General features: G+C 40.7%; 1 protein-coding gene across 1 annotated transcript in view; it reads left to right on the top strand.

The window, feature by feature from the left end:
- LOC110980505 (gamma-aminobutyric acid type B receptor subunit 1-like) overlaps positions 1-16,206 on the top strand; it is a 36,586-nt gene that overhangs the window by 16,628 nt on the left and 3,752 nt on the right. Inside the window, exons 2-11 of the mRNA XM_087142463.1 lie at positions 720-857; positions 6,126-6,296; positions 6,443-6,550; positions 7,951-8,016; positions 9,199-9,387; positions 9,992-10,237; positions 10,392-10,455; positions 10,711-10,791; positions 12,165-12,315; positions 14,426-14,563. Coding sequence (XP_086998589.1) covers positions 720-857; positions 6,126-6,296; positions 6,443-6,550; positions 7,951-8,016; positions 9,199-9,387; positions 9,992-10,237; positions 10,392-10,455; positions 10,711-10,791; positions 12,165-12,315; positions 14,426-14,563 — 1,352 coding nt within the window. The remainder of the gene's footprint in view (positions 1-719; positions 858-6,125; positions 6,297-6,442; positions 6,551-7,950; positions 8,017-9,198; positions 9,388-9,991; positions 10,238-10,391; positions 10,456-10,710; positions 10,792-12,164; positions 12,316-14,425; positions 14,564-16,206) is intronic.

Here is a 16,206-nt window from a genome sequence, read left to right as displayed (position 1 = left end):
TGATTTAGTTCTGGACACAAATCTCGAAAGCTTTTTCGGTAGCGGGTTAGAACTCGACGAGAGCCTTGGCTATAGGCCTCGAGCTGGACCAAAAGAGGCCGCTTTTTTCTTAGCAACGGAGGCTCCTTTGGTTGGAACTGAACTTCGCTGGTTCACGAACGACTACAAAATGCGGGCGTCACGGTGCCATCGCTACCAACACATTGAAAACTCCCGACCAACACGGCCCTTTTCAACCGATGAGGGGTGCTTCAGCTCGAGGCGGATCGTCCCATGCACTGGGACTTGGCTTTTTAGGTTCCATGCGTGAAAGACCTAATCAATAAAAGTACCCCCATTATTTGATTATATAATGAAGTTACGTTACTCTCGGTTCAACAGATGAAGCACTGCATAAGCGACTGTTGCCTCAGTTGTGTTTACTTTCCTTTAAATATGATTTAATTCAGATGAAAGGGCACGATTATAATATGCATTAGACAAAAGAAAAATCTTTTTTGGAAGAAGACAATAAAAGGTTAAATGAGAATGGAGTTCCAGCACACGACTTGCTGTTTTACAGAACGACGGGCACTAACCGCTGGACCACAGAATCTGTGCGTCTGTACCCCAAAATTAGAAACTTATAAGTTTTTCTCAAGTCGCGCTTTTTAAAGCTCACCACATTATGAAATCGGTATTGCCAGTTGATGACATCCTGAATTTCGATTCATTTGCAGTGCCGTCCTGGCGAAGGGATGAAGGGGTTCGTGGATCTAATCAACGAGGAACCCACCAAGCTGATGCTCCTTGGAGCGAGCTGCTCCGTCGTCTCTCAGCCAGTAGCGGAGACATCTCAACACTGGAACCTCGTGCAGGTAAAAGTTTTGTTGTTCAATCAGCACTTTCTCACCGGTGTAGCTATCATTAACAAATGGGCCAACTCTTTGAAGCCAAACTGTAGCAATGTCGATGTTGTTTTTCTATATGCTATATGTGTCATTAGAATTTTCAGGTATAGGCATCAGACTAGCAACTCCCAAGTTAATCAAGACACCATACTCAGATATACCCTAGTCTTGGGTCTAAGACGCCTTTCGTGGTGCTCCGATCTGTCAGAGCAGTGCGTGTTGTATAATGGCGTTTCCCGTGACACCGATTCGTCTGATGATGGTTCGTGTCGTGGAATAAACAGTAGGCCTAAGGTCTTAAAATTAAGACTATAAACAATCAATAACCGAGCGTTTCGCGTACATGATTGGCTATTAGCCCACAGATATTGTGCCATTATAGGTAAATGCTTCCACACGCTAGTATAGACCTCTTCACTAATAAATTCATAATTATACACGCATGCGCACAAATGGCCAGGGCGGCAAGAAGTGTGAGCTGGCTATTAAAAATGTACAGGGGTGCGAATTCGATGATTATTTTCTCTCAGGTTTTCTGACTTTATTCATTTCTTATTGAAAAATGCGCATGCATGCATAATTCTAAATTTATAAGTGAAGAGGTCTAGTAAGCCCTCTGTTTGTCGGACGGAAAATGAAACGCACATGTACAAGTAATAATAATTTAATAATTTCCCGGCCGATATACATAAAAAGTTCCTAAACTTAGCAGCCAACTGGGCTTCAGCAGCTTGCTAAATCCGTAGTTTTCTATGGTTACCAACTAATTTAGTATTCAATAAAACCTGGTTAAGAATGTTACCAGCTACTTGACTGAATGATATGATAGCTATGCACGCAGCTAGGACATAAGGCAATTCTTCAAACCCCAAACCGGAAAATGTGTATTTGCATGTCAGCAGGATATGGTGATATTTTGGGTGGGTCAAATTACTTTCGGGAACAACAGCTAACAAGGCTTAGCAGGCTTTTATGAGTTGCAGGGTTTAGTTGTACAAGCTCAAATATTCGTCTCGCCATGTTCGCTGCTCAATATGTAACCCACAAATGATGTAGTCGCCAACTAGTAACTTAGAGACACCCCGGATCAACTCTAATGTTAGAAGCAAACTTAGCAACCAACTGAACTTTCCAAAGTGTTATGAGTACCACTTAGCTTCCAACTAGCTAGGCTTAATATCAACTTGGGGCGATTTTAGCAGCCGGCTAGGCTTATCAGGCTTTGAGGAATATCAGCCCTTATGTTTTATGTTTTCACGAACTGACAGAAACTATGTATGTAGGGTAATAAAAAATAAGAGGCTTCCCTGTTTGGCTATTTTTGAGAAATTTAAAAAGTTTTTCTAACAACTCTCCCTTTTATGAAAACAGATGTTTAACCACAAAGTTTGTTCATACATGTACTTTATGCGAAAGCGAAGCGAATTTGATGTCGCGAAATTTCGCTTCATTTGTAACACTACGAACATCTAACAAAAGAAACAGGATGCACTAACAATGATCTCCATTGTTAATGCACCGTGCTTCTTCTGGTCATACTTAGCATACTGAGCCCGGTTCATACTTAGCACATTAGAGGAATCCTTTATTTAAGACGACCCCAAACAAAACGTTTATATAAATAGGGGATGTCAGTCTCGTCTGAAGGTATCTGAAGGCCTTTTTTCCTTTACAGGACTTGACGTCAGAAGATCGGACTTTGATGTTGGGTGCTTTCCTTGGTCTAGGTCCAAACTTAACATATCACGATTATTAAGAAAGTATGGCATTTACTGGTTTGGTTTATACTTTCGTTTTTGCCACACTCAAACTATCCAGGTCTACCTCAATGTTATTTTTAAGTCCCATTTGACGGAGATAACCCTTCGTGTTATAACAACTCTGGAGGAGTCCTTCGGTCGTACAAATCCCCTCAGAAGAAACCCTGTTGTTTATTCCTCTTGATAAACCTCAAAAGGAATTTAATTTAACAAGAACTGTGAAAAGTAGGAAGTGACGTGGTGAAATTGAAAGCACACTATTCAAAGTCGGCACACATAAAAGGTGTCAGCGACTGTCAGCTGACGTTAGTGTAAATGACTTATTCACAAATGCAAGACAACACATTTTCAATTCTACAAACCACTCGTTCGACCTTCACATTTTTTGTCCAATTATAAAATACATTGATTAACTAGACGATCCATGGACCACAAGATGGTCGAAATGAATTCTATGGCCACATTGTTCTGATAGACGAGACGGCATTGCCGATTCAAGTAGGTGTGCAGAGAAGCCAGCTGTCGAGTTTCCGCTCATCTGTATTAAATTTACTAATAGTAATTTGCTCCTGGCAAGACTGGATTCATGTCAGCACAGTGGACGGGTGTTATCAAGTTTGCTGTCATTCGGCTGTGGAAAGGTCCGTGACAGGTTGTTCCTTTCACACGAGCCATTATTCCATGAGCTGCCGTCAACCACCAATTAAATGGCCTGTAAGCTAAGGAAGGAATGGTTAGGTGTGAAACTAAATATAAATCTGACGCTGGACTTAGAAAATAGACCGAGAATGCAGTCCTATGTCAACTCCATCTGTGCATCTAAATGCATTTATTAAAACACAAAACAGTTAACCCCCCAAAAAAAGGGAAAAATCTGTGAAACAATTTCCCTCACATAAATTCCTGCTAGAACAATCACTGTCTTATAGTTTTCAGCCATGTCAAAGTAACACCGAGGAGTACTTTTTAATATGATATGCAAAATATGGCTACAGGTTAGGTTTGGGACATTCAAACAAATAAATTTGAGCGAGATTTCCTTTGTAACAACGGATCAATTCTTTACGCTAACAATGATTTCCGCGCCAACGGACTGAACGCTCTCTGTGACAGCGCCTGAAATGCCTACATAAATGCCACTGCTAGACGCGTTTAAATTCTCAAAAAAAGGTATTCTGACCAAAGCATACGTGTGAGAAAGCCAGTACCTAGGTTCAGTTTGCCTGTAGACTGAATTTGTTAACAGCAATTTGGTTGCAGATAAATGGTGTCTCGTCAAAGCTCACTGGATGAACGGAATGTGTACTTAACCCGATGAGGTAAATCCCAAAAACGTTTCTGAGACAATCCATCTTGCTTGAGAAAGACACGTTCGATCAAAAAAATGAAAACAGTGCATCAAATCCGTCGATTCACAGTGTACAACGTTCTGGAAAACAACGGACCTAGACAAACACTCATTCCTTTCAGATTTGAGACACTTCGCTAAAGAAAATTGAGTAGAATCCATGTTTGTTGATTAGTGCAAAGTGGGATATCATGCTTTTAACATCTGGGGATACGGTGACTGGCTTTTCAATATCCTAGTAATATAGGTACAGCCTTACTTTTACTGGGTAAACATGTTTGGAAGCTACCCACCAGGAGCAAATTGCTGAGCGTGATAAGTGTTTATGGAAGTTCAAAAACTAAAAGCAAACTATGTGGAAAAGGGTGTGAAAATTTTGAACAATAACCGTTTTGCTGTATTTAGTACCGACTTTTGTCTAATCCACATAAAACCAAATCACTTCGAAAGTAAGCAGAAAGACTAAAACAAATGACAGTAAAGTTAGTTTGATAATGGACATTAGACATTCCCATCTTTCTCAGCACATTGGTCATTCCCATGGTACTGTTCAGGGAATGTCCAAAACGAGACATTGCCTGTACAAACCTATGGGGATATCCAATATCATACTAACTTTACTGTGTTAAGAAAATGGGGCTCTAAACCTACTGTGGAGTGCCCGTTATTTGCTAATACAAAATGCTGTTCTAACAGGGACTGCTATGAATGTGCATGTAGAGTCGACGCAGAATCTTTGATTCACTAAATGATGACAAATCTATTTAATCACCTTGGTTATATGTAAATACTGCTCTTCGTCTTCTTAATATATTTAGAAGTACAAATGTGACGGAGTGGTCCAAACAAATACATTTAAATTCCCAGTTCGAGGCCTCGAAAGACAATGTAGCGAGCCGGAGGCATTGTCCATTAGCGCTCAGGGCCTTATCGGCTTTAAACCTGCTTGTTTGAAACCGCTAAAAATCATTTTATTCCCATTCATAAATACCTTGTTCGTATAAAGTACATTCACCAAAACCTCATCAGTTGACCTATTTCCATTTGCAAACAACTTGTCAGGCTGGTGTGTTGAGTAGTACCAAAATGGTTTCATCCCCTTCTTGTCTCTTATTCTATACTTTTATACATTTTTATCCAACCCTATGCATGACAATTATCACCGATCAAATGGGCATGCGAAGTGCAACAACAGAGTCCGTATAGAGTCGGAATCTCATCACTCACTGGGTTAACTGGGCTGAGTCACATCTTCCAAATAAAGGGAGGCACATAACGGAAATTTTCAAGAGGAATGAAATGAAAAGAAGAGAGATTTTCCAATCTTGGGTGTGGCCAGATCTTTTTCCTGGGGGGTTGCAAATCACTTTTCTTCTGAGGTGGGGCTTGGCACTTTCCAGGAAAAAGAAGTAAACAACAGCGGGAGGGGGCAATTGTGAGGGTTTTCCCTAAAATGGATGATTTACATCCCCTTTCATCTCCATTTCTGTCAATTGCTGTTGCTGTTTTCCTCCTTTTGCTTTTTTTCTTGTCTTTTTTTGTTGAGGGTGGGTGTGCCCCTTACGCCCCCTCGAGGCGCCCATGCATGCTTCCAATCCTTTCTTCACCTTACTGTTCGTATTGATCCTCGTCCGAATCCAACCCGGGCCTGTCCTTCCTGACCCAAACCCAACCCACTTTGTTGTTTCATTTTCAAAGGATTAGTAATGAGACAGCCGCAAAATAATTTCGTACATACTGGATAAAATATGGATGTCTCCCTCTTTCTGTTTCCGTGCAAATTTCGTTCAAAAAAATTGATAAGTGTCACAATAATCAGGTAAAGCATAAGCCCATCGTTATCCTCTTATAAGCCTCACGTATTATGCATGTGTCGTAATGATGAAATGCACATAAACGGCATAATAAAGACACTTTAATTCGTCAATTGCTAAAAGAAAAACCCTTTTTGTTACGTTAAATCAAGGCATTAGGAACAGTTCGAGAATGGTCGATCAGAAAATGACACTTCTAGATTACAGAATCCTGCCAGCCAAATTTATTGCTACAGTTTGGTACAATCTCTCCGGGACCAGTAATTTCTGCATTTTTTCTTACCATGAGCCCTTGTACCATTTCTATTCCTAGATGTCCTTCAGCTCCGCCTCCGATGTACTCTCGTTCAAAGGTCGGTTTCCGTATTTCTTTCGGACGAACCCGGCTCAATCTGGCCTGAACACGCCTCGTATTGCCCTCCTGAAGGAGTACGGATGGGAGAAAGTCGCCATCATACATGATAGTTCAGAGTATTTCACAAGCGTAAGAGACATTTACACTTCGTATGATCATTCGTAATTTAGATTTTAAACCTACTTATATCAGTTAAGATCAAATGATCCTCGCAAGAACGCCCTCAACAATACCAATTTAACAATCCCTGGTACCTATCTTTTATCCCTTTTTAGGCGATAAATACCTTTTCAGAAGAGCTGTACGCAAACAACCTGACTGTACTGGCAAAAGAATCTTTCCCTGCTGGAGAGCAGCCCACGGTACAACTTCAGAACATCAAGGTGTGTGATAACGGCCCACTTTTTGGTATACATTTTCATTGCTGTAAAAAGGAAGCTAACGTGCAAAACATAATCTTCATTCAGAAAAATTAACAACATGGTAAAATATGGGGGGCGATAATGGTGTTAGCGTCAATAGAAATTCAACAGAAGCTTGACCTCACCAAGTGTAAATGTGCTTTATAACACAAGACGACGTCGACTAGAATGCAAACTAAGGATATTTTGATTATAAAGATGAACAAAGAAACTGAATGAGGCGGGATTTGAACCTGCGACCTCTGGAACACCGTACCAGTGCTGTACCAACTCAGCCCTACGTTGGTGGCTTTCCCATTTGTCAATATCTCTGTTCGGGAGGGGGGGCTAGCCAGCAGCCATTAAACCTGAACCACCATGTAGCCATGGATCACACCCCAATAACATGATACAACCTGGGAAATGCTGAACAGGAATCACTCAAAGAGGATACGGCTACTCAAAGAGGTTTAATGGCTACTGGCTAGCACCATTCCCCGAACAGAGATATTGGCAAATGGGAAGAGCCACCAACCTAGGGCTGGATAGCTCATTTGGTAGAGCACTGGTAAGGTGTTCCAGAGGTTGCAGGTTCAATTCCGCTCCAGTCAGTTTCTTTGTTAATCTTTATAATCATTTATAAGCACCTAATCAGTTTTCTCATAAAGTTTCTGTCATAAGGATGTGTTCAAGGGCATCTCGGCTTTCTCGAGGCAAAATGACGAAACGGTTCCTTAGAATTCACGATTTTTTCTGATGTCCACGGTTGATGGAGTATCTTAAGTGCACGAAGTACTTAATTAAGTCACAAAATCTCGTAATAGGCAACGGCTTTGATTTTTAAATAGAGGCATGCCACGGCAAAAGTCACCATAGACAGCGATGACTGTTCGGACACGACACGCTGTACACTGTTGGTTTGGTTTGGTAACGCTGTCCCTTTTTTCGAATCCACAGTCGTAGACAGTGGCGTTTAATCGTATTCCGTATTTTTGTTCAAAACATTTTCAAAAACACTATCAGTACTACACGCGCAGCTAGAGTTATACGGCATGTTCAATCATTTATTTCCACGACCGTAAAACAAGGCCAACATAACAACTGGAATCAGGTAGAGGTACATTTCAGCCATTCTTCGTAGCTGCAAATGGAACTGTTGGTTTGGAAGAGATTTTAAGAGTACTCGATCTTTCAAAATCTACCAGTTGTAACGATAGGCCTAACATAGCGCGGGAAGCTGACTGAGGCGTGCCTACGGGCATCGTGGAGACGCTTGTACCACTGAAAAGCAAACTGTACTTTCTCTTATTTTTCTTTGTGGTTGGACGTTTTCTTTTCCACTCCGACGTAAGAAGTTTCGTCTTGATCTCCCTCTCTGGTAGGATAAAGATGCCCGCATCATAGTGGCGAGTGCGTACGAGGATGGCCTTCAACGGGTGTTCTGTGAAGTAAGGAAACTTCAGTACTTATCAAAGCTAATAAGTTGACTAGTAAAACTTAAAAGACTCAAGTTTCAACTTACTGGTTCTTTTCAGAGCCATACATCTTTCCAAAAGATGTATCCACCAATAGCTTGGCAGCCAATGAGGCAAACCGACCGAACAAACATGAACGAGCAAGATCATCGGCTAATGAGTCAGATGTATAGACTTTGTTTCCCCAATAGTTAACCAAACTCAGGCTTATTGTAGAGGCTAAATATTTATAATTCAACACCCGTTTCTCGAAATGCAAGGTGGCGTTAATTCCAATAAGTTGGATCGGATTTTTATCGATGTTTGTTCAATAAAAAGCAAGCATTTTAAACTCCACAATTAATAGTTCACTTCTTTAATTGTTAAGTATAATTATGACTATTTCGTATTTTAACAAATTTTGAAAAAAATAATAATTGCATAATTCAGTTTCGGAATCGAATCCATCACAACTCCTTTCACAAGTCCGTTTACAAGTCCAGTCACAAGTTCCTTCACAAGGTCATGCATAGGTAAAGGCTGATTTCCATATGGTCGTTTGGAAGGGACACGGTCTGCAAGACGTCAAGACGCAGACAGTCGCAGAAGAGACGCTGTGCGACGTCATTCCACCCCCCAAAAATATTAAAAATGGCATCTTAAACTCGGCAAATTTTCGCAAAAAATGCCTTTTTAGGTGGCAATGTTCCCTCATGAAGCCAATCTGATACTTCAGTTTGATGTCAGCTATTTTGTTAACGATTGGGGCTGCATATGCTAGTAATAAGGTGAAAATGGAAAAAATGAGTGGTACTAAGCGAGAGAACCATCGTTGTACACCCGTCATGCCAGTGTGCGTGTTTGTAGAGGCCTAATCAGGGGCTTTACGCAGAAGGTCGACAAAGTTGAACCGGGCTCAACTTTCCCGATCCGTCTGGGGCTGGTTTGCGTTATCGGCGATACTTCCCTTTGACATGTTTCAAGATGTCTGCGTTGCAGTTTGCATCTTGATTGCGTTGATCTCTGTGTAAAGAAACTAGCTTGTAAATTGGCTTAAGACTGAATAAACTGTGATGGACTTACAGGGACTTGCAGGGGCTTGTGATAGACTTGAAAACAACACCGGCATAATCATAATATGTTTCTCAGTTCTAATTACACTTCCTAACCTCACAGGCCTATCACCTGGGAATGTACGGCTCAAGATACACCTGGATGATCGAAAGTTGGAATAGCCTGAATTGGTGGCAAAATGTTTCCCGGTTAGGTTGTACGAACGACCAGATGTACAAAGTGGCCGAAAATTATGTCGGAACAGTCTTCCTGAACTTACGCACGGACAACAAGAGTTCGAGATCTGGCTTGGTGAGATTAGATGTAAAATCTTAACTCCGTTTTCCTTTGACGCGCCCGACATGGGCGGTGTATTGGTTAAGCCTAACAGGTCTCGGGGAGATCTTTTGATCTTACGCTGCTTTTCTTAAGTGCGTGATTTTATCATGCTTTACTTGGTTTGCTCAGAAAGTCCAGTCAAAGTCCTTTTCTGCTCAAAGCGGAACAAAAGTGGGCGTGGATTTTTCCTTTGGTACTCACCGCATAGGCGGGCCATGAGGCGCGCAAGTATATGCGCGTTTAACGCGGAGCACGCTGAGTACGCGTAACTAATTTATTCCGGAATGTAAGGTATTTGCGTACACGCACAACGCATGCAAGAACCCGCTTGTAACCACCTGTCTTTCTTTCGTCGATTGGGGGTGCACATTAGCTCGGGGCGGATACTTGGGCGTTACTTTACTTGACAGTTTTAGCGATTTGATTATTCTCTTAACAATGATCATGTAATCCTTCTTTTGACTTGATGTTATCAAAGATTTCTATGGTGAATCAATTCACACTTACACAAAAGTCACATTACCTTTCTTTTTTTTTGTCCTGCTTTCCTTCTCTGACGTCTTCATTATGATCATAGACGGTCAGCCAGTACGAGGATGCCTATACTTCCTTCACGGGCGGTGTACCATACGCAGGGAAGGACTTCGCCTCATTTGGGTACGATGCTGTCTGGGCCGTGGCGTTGGCCCTACACAGCACGGTAGAAGAGCTCGCAGCGGAAAACTCTTCCGTGAGGATCGAGGACTTCAATTACGATAACATCAGCCATTTGAAGGAGCGGTTTTTGAAGGCGCTTGGCACTCTTTCCTTTGAAGGCATCACGGTAAAGCCAGTCAGTCGACCTCCTCAGAAATGCAGAAAAAAATAAATATTAATATCTACAATTAAAAGTCTTTTAAATAAAGTGTACCATAAAACCAAGTTAAAGAACTTAGATCAAACCCCTGTGATTCGTCTGGTTGAATTCTCTTTCCCAGGGAACCGTCTCCTTCGACAGATCAGGAAATCGTCTGGCTCCCTTCAAAATCGAACAGCTGATAGGTATAACAGAAATTATTTTTGCCATGTCTTGTTCACAAACTGTGTTTGCGGACAATCCACATCTTATTCTGTTGTACAAATAGGTTTGTGAACAAAAAGGGGTTCAGGAGCCAACCAGGAAGATTTCTGCCTACTTATTGTTACCTTAGGCATGTTTATTCATGTCGAGGATTGCATAATGCTGTCCGCAACTCAAAGCTGAGCAGATATTTACCTTCTTTTGGTTCTGAAACGCGTAGCTTACTTTGTTGACAGATGGAGTGGAGGAAGATGTGGGCATATATTTCCCTGCCAGTGGCCTTCAGTGGAAGCGCCATGGAAAACTCTCATTCACTGGTAAGTTGGAAGGAATGAGATCCAAGCGTGAGGTTATCATCTCGAACAAAGGAATAAAGAAGGAAGTGGTCCTACCAATACAGTTTTGTACGCGCCATCTGTAATGGGTGATATTTTGAGATCCAATTGAGCTAAACCTACCATTTTTTCTGAGGATTATTGCTAACAACCAACCCATCAACACTAGGAAAATACAGACTCTCTTGATTGCAGGATGTGGGTGAACAGTCACCTTAATCTTGGGGTTAGTTTTGTTGAACCACGCTCCATACAATTAAGAACATACTGAAAAAAAAGAGATGTCAAAATGGTGCAAGGGAAACGAAATACAGATTAATCTCCGTTCATTCAGCTGAATATAAACTGAATATACGCTGAATATAAATGACGGGGTAAAGAGGTATCTTGCAATTGTATTATCATTGACGAATATAAAGCTGAATATACGCTGAATATAAATGACGGGATCTTGCATTAGGGCTCGTATACTAAAACCATCAACGACCAAAAGAAACCCGGTGTTCAATATTTTTACCACAAGGAATACCCTTCCCTTTCGCCGTGTAGCTGCCTCAGGGGCTTGTTACGTTCTTCCTGTTGTCATTCGTTACTCCTGGATTTGCATATCTCTATCAGATGTAACAGCTAGGCCTATACCAGTCTATCATACACATGTGTCTACCGGGCACAGTCAGGGCATACGAAGGCAAACAAATAAGGCATTTTGTTCGGCATCAAAGTAAAATGGACAAAACCTTGTATAAAATTCCCAGCTATTCTATACTCTTTACTCTCTTGAGTGTATTTGATGCACAAAAAGGAATGAAAACAGGAAAACTTTGTTATAGTGGTATTTTTCAAGTGGTAATCGTTGCCCCAAGATGGTGCGTCACGTCTTCAGGTGGCAATATAGAGTTAGCTATATTTTGACGCGAAAAGCCTTTGCTATTCGCTGGAGCCATAGCCATGTTCAATGGTCATGGTAACAAGTTATTAAAAAATATCATCAGCAAAAATTATTTAACGGGAAGCAAAGAGCATTGTGGGTAGGTTAACGTCGGGACCCCCAGAACATTCCATACGCAAACGGAAATACTGACCCCTGGTTGCTGAATAAACATGGGAGGTCAGAGACTTAAGCCATCAGCGGCACCCATTGACGAACGCTGGGTGCAATCAGATATCCACTTCAAGCAACCTTCCGAATGAATTGTAGACTTTATAGTATTGGAAGTGGGAAGTTATACCAAAATAATGTCCAGTTTTCGTGGAGAATGTATTATACCCTTACCCTTTAGTATTTTACTCGTGAAGGAAATCTTTAATACCATCCTAAGAGGCTTTACTTTCTATTTTTGAATGATTCCCTTCAGCTGACCGCCCGCCACAAGATGGTCCAGTACGGGAATTTGTTTACCTTGGCATTCACACGCCGTCTTTTGCAGTCTTTACGGGACTAGCTGTTCTAGGAATGGGAATGACTACCGCCTTCTTGACTATGAACATCGTTTTCAGGGACAAAAGGTACTTTTTAAGTAACATGTTACTGTCTTTGTCCATTTTCCATCGACAATACTGGAAGTTAGCACCTGTTAAGAGCGAATTTAATAATAAAAATGTGTTAGAATTGATACGCGATGAAAAGATGACTGGAATCTATCTCGATTTTTCGTATTCATCCAAACAGATTTGACACTCTTGAAGTTTTAATGGAAACGGCTCCGTCTGATTTGCAGAATTCTATAGAAAAACTTAATATCCCGTGTTGTCTTGTTCATAGTGCTGCAGTCATGCACAGTCCCGTATCTGCCTCGAGCAGAAGCACCCCCTTATCAGCTGGAAAGAGCCGCAGTGGTCGGGAGTATTCGATTTGTTGGTAGCGTTTCCTAGTTGTTTCACTTCCGACCAAAGGAGCCTCCATTGCTAAGAAAATAGCGCCCTCTTTTGGTCCAGCTCGAGGTCCATTGTAGCTTATGCATGTGCTGTTTTGACCATCCATATTTATTTTCCAAATATTGCAAGTGCCGAATTTTTTTCTCCTCCTTCGAGACGACTTTTAATCGTAATTCAGGTAGCTAAACCTGAAGCTTCGGGTGTCCATACTTGGTCGTGATATTGTAGTCAGGTTGGTATATTCTGTGCCAGCCACCTTAGATTAATTGTATCCAAAGTGCCTCACATGATGCTTCGCATGATGCTCTGCTTGTTTGGAAAAGACTTTATTGCACTGGGTGCCTAATAACGTAGTTTTAGTCACTAACATGAAAAGCCGAGGCCCTCTGGAGGCCACAACATATAGAAATTACCCTTCAATGGCAGGTGGCATTTTGGACAATTCCCCAGGACACTGGCGTTCAACATCCATTACATGCGTAGAGATGGTTTTATGGCGGTATTGCTCGTACAGAGATATAGAAATAACCAACCGATCCAACTATCCACCACGCTTTTGATAGACGGACTTTTACAGAGAAATGCCCATGTTCGGAACCTGAAATATATATTTTGTTATTACCTGATTGAGAGCACAATGAAGCAAGACTTTGTCCTTTCAAGGCCGCAAATTTGGGAACTAAAGGTAATGACATTTCAAACTTTATCTTTCCCAACAATAAAGATTCTTTAAAAGAAATGAGAAAACGTACTCTCTGGGATTTGAATCAAGAACACCCACAACATTGATGCTTTCAATTATTCACTATACGCTACGGGAACCATCTAACCCAAATGACACTGAAGCTGTTATGTTATTCAGGTAATACCATAATAGTATATTTTGGCCCCACTCTGAACTTGGGTAGTCTGCAAAAACCTCGTTTATTAACAGCTTTAGGTTGTCGGGTCGGGTGTGATAATACCGATTTATCACAGCCGACATTTTGAAAAATGTTTTTAAAATGTTTTGGTAAAGATGGCAGCTGTATGCATTACTTGCCTTGATCATCGTATATTCCATTAGCTATGGTACGTTTGGATATTGTGGCCCTGAAAATAAAGGTTTACGCAGAGAAATTCAGATCTTGTCTGATCTAGGTTGAATGACATTATAGAGATAAAAACATGTTGCGGGGACCAACATCCAAAATGGCCACCACATATGCTTGGGAGAAAATGGAATCATTGTCATTTCTAGTTCGGTATGGTAAACCATTTCCAGACTTGGTATGCTTAACCATTTCCGGATTTGGTAGCTGAACCATTTCCAAAAAAGGTATTAATCAATAAATCTCCCAAAGTGTAAGCGACACAACATCAGATCTGGCCACGTGGGCCCAATAGATTTTTTTTTACGTTGCCATATGAATTTTTTTTCTTCTTTTTCAGACAGCTTACTAGAAAACCTACCATTCAAAACAAAACTACAGAATCACTATTATAGATCCTGTCAAAAATCTACCTTCATTTCAGACACAAAGGCCAGAAAATAAAGTGCAACTTCCGGCTCAAGTTGCCAACAATTTCAATGTTTGCAGCTAAAACAAAAAAAAAAGATTAACGGAAAAGAGCTGTTTCATCTAAATCAAGGATACATGGTGTCAGTAGAGTAGTAGCTAAAGCCATACGAGTTTAGTTCTGTTTTAATATTTGATCCAATTTCGATGTATACCAACGCTTTGGTTACATTTTTATGAAGGTTGGTGAAACTGTCTTGTCCCAACGTGAACAACGTGATAGCAGTGGGATGCTTCATGTGTTACGTGGACGTCATCGTGGCCGGTCTTAATCAGAATGTTGTTCCTCGGTGGATTGTCAACGGCGCTTGCTTGGTGAGGTTTGTTTGTGTTTTGCTTGTTTGTATTTGGTAAATTAGTTACGACAGTGATTTACACTGAAGCACGCGTCGTCCAAATTTCATAAAGCCAATGGCGTAGCAGTTTGCTTAAATCTAGAACATTGTGAAGTCTGAATTGTTATTTATTTCATTGAATGTCCTGTCCCTTCAAACACACTGTGTAATCCACTGGGATTTCCTGTGTAAGTATCGTGCACAAAATATAGTAGTAAAGCTAACCAAAAATAATGTTCATGCACACGTTTGCCCAATGGTTGCACGTTACAAAATCCTTGCGTAAGGGTTCAGGAGTTCTAATACTGTTCGTCGAATTTTTTTTGTGTGTGTGCCATTTAAAATATATTTTCCAGTGAATAAAAGAGTCAAAGAACAATACTTATTTTCCTCCCATATTCATAGCATGGGGAACTGCGATAAGCTCTGTTTTAATAAGGACTGTCAGTGCAAGTTTAAATATAATTTTTTAAAATCAACTTTTATGTCCGATTTCATCTTTTTTACGAGGCTCTCGTGGTCCCGTATGTGGTTTTAGTGCTAATTCGAATGTCCATATTTACCAGTAAAACTGATGTCATTCGTGGCAGCAACTCAGTGGACTTGTTTTACTTATTAATGTGTGCGCAAGGATCTAAAACAGTATAAATGGAAACAAACTTTCAGTTGATGTTCTGGAAATCTCTAGGATTTTTCCTATTTTTCTTCAGAAATCCCCCTGAAAATCGGCGTTAGCTAAAGCTCTTCATAGCTATTTTGTTTTTTGTCGCACAACCGTAAGACTTTACAAAATGAATTTGCGGCCTATGCGTAAGGGGTCAACGAAAAATCCGCAGTTATCATAGGTATAGTCAAATTGACCTACACAAAAGTGCATATTTCAAGATGTTAAAAAATCAAAATGCAGAACTCTTTTCCAATGATGTATTAATCATCCGCTAAGGAATATTAAAGGTGAGGACCATTATTCATTTTCCATAAACTTTTGCCGTTCTTACGTCTCCTAGAGTGAAGAAAATGTTTGCTGAGCCTCTCAAAGCAAGCAAAACCGATGTATGTGCTTTCTGGAAGATCAAAATCAACACGTCTCAGAAAGACTGAAGCGGACTTTATTACGATGGATATTTCAGAAAAAGCGCTGATGCAATGAACGGGCACGTTGATCAAACACATCAAGCGTGTCGTTTCGACATCCTTAGAACGCGTGATCAATGACAAGTCCAAAGTGATATCCTTAAAAGTGCATTCCAAGCTATGCATCATGTCTGCTGTCTTCATGTAAGAAGAGATTATACTGCCCACACAGATCGTATTAAAGCCATACGCAGCGATCGTAGGGGTCTTGATGTTAATCTTCAGAATGGAAGATAAACATTTCAGCCTTGCCATTATATTCCTTGAGTAAGTTCCCCTGCGCAGTATTCATGAACACGAACGGAGAGTCAGACTCTTCAAAGTTTCAGGTTAAGAAAAGTGAATGTTACTATGAACACACTTTAAAACCTTCTGAGTAAAAAGGAAGGCTTAAAAGAGAATTATAGAAAATTCACTTGAATGAAAAATTAAATTAAAAAGTAAAAATATATAATGAGAAGGTTTTTCAGGGGGCTAGTTGCAGTAAATACATG

This window comes from Acanthaster planci, linkage group LG10 (assembly GCF_054643075.1).
Source record: "Acanthaster planci isolate LZ-2023a linkage group LG10, COTS_SCS, whole genome shotgun sequence".
Classification (NCBI taxonomy): domain Eukaryota; kingdom Metazoa; phylum Echinodermata; class Asteroidea; order Valvatida; family Acanthasteridae; genus Acanthaster; species Acanthaster planci.
This window is presented reverse-complemented; position numbering and strand designations above follow the sequence as displayed.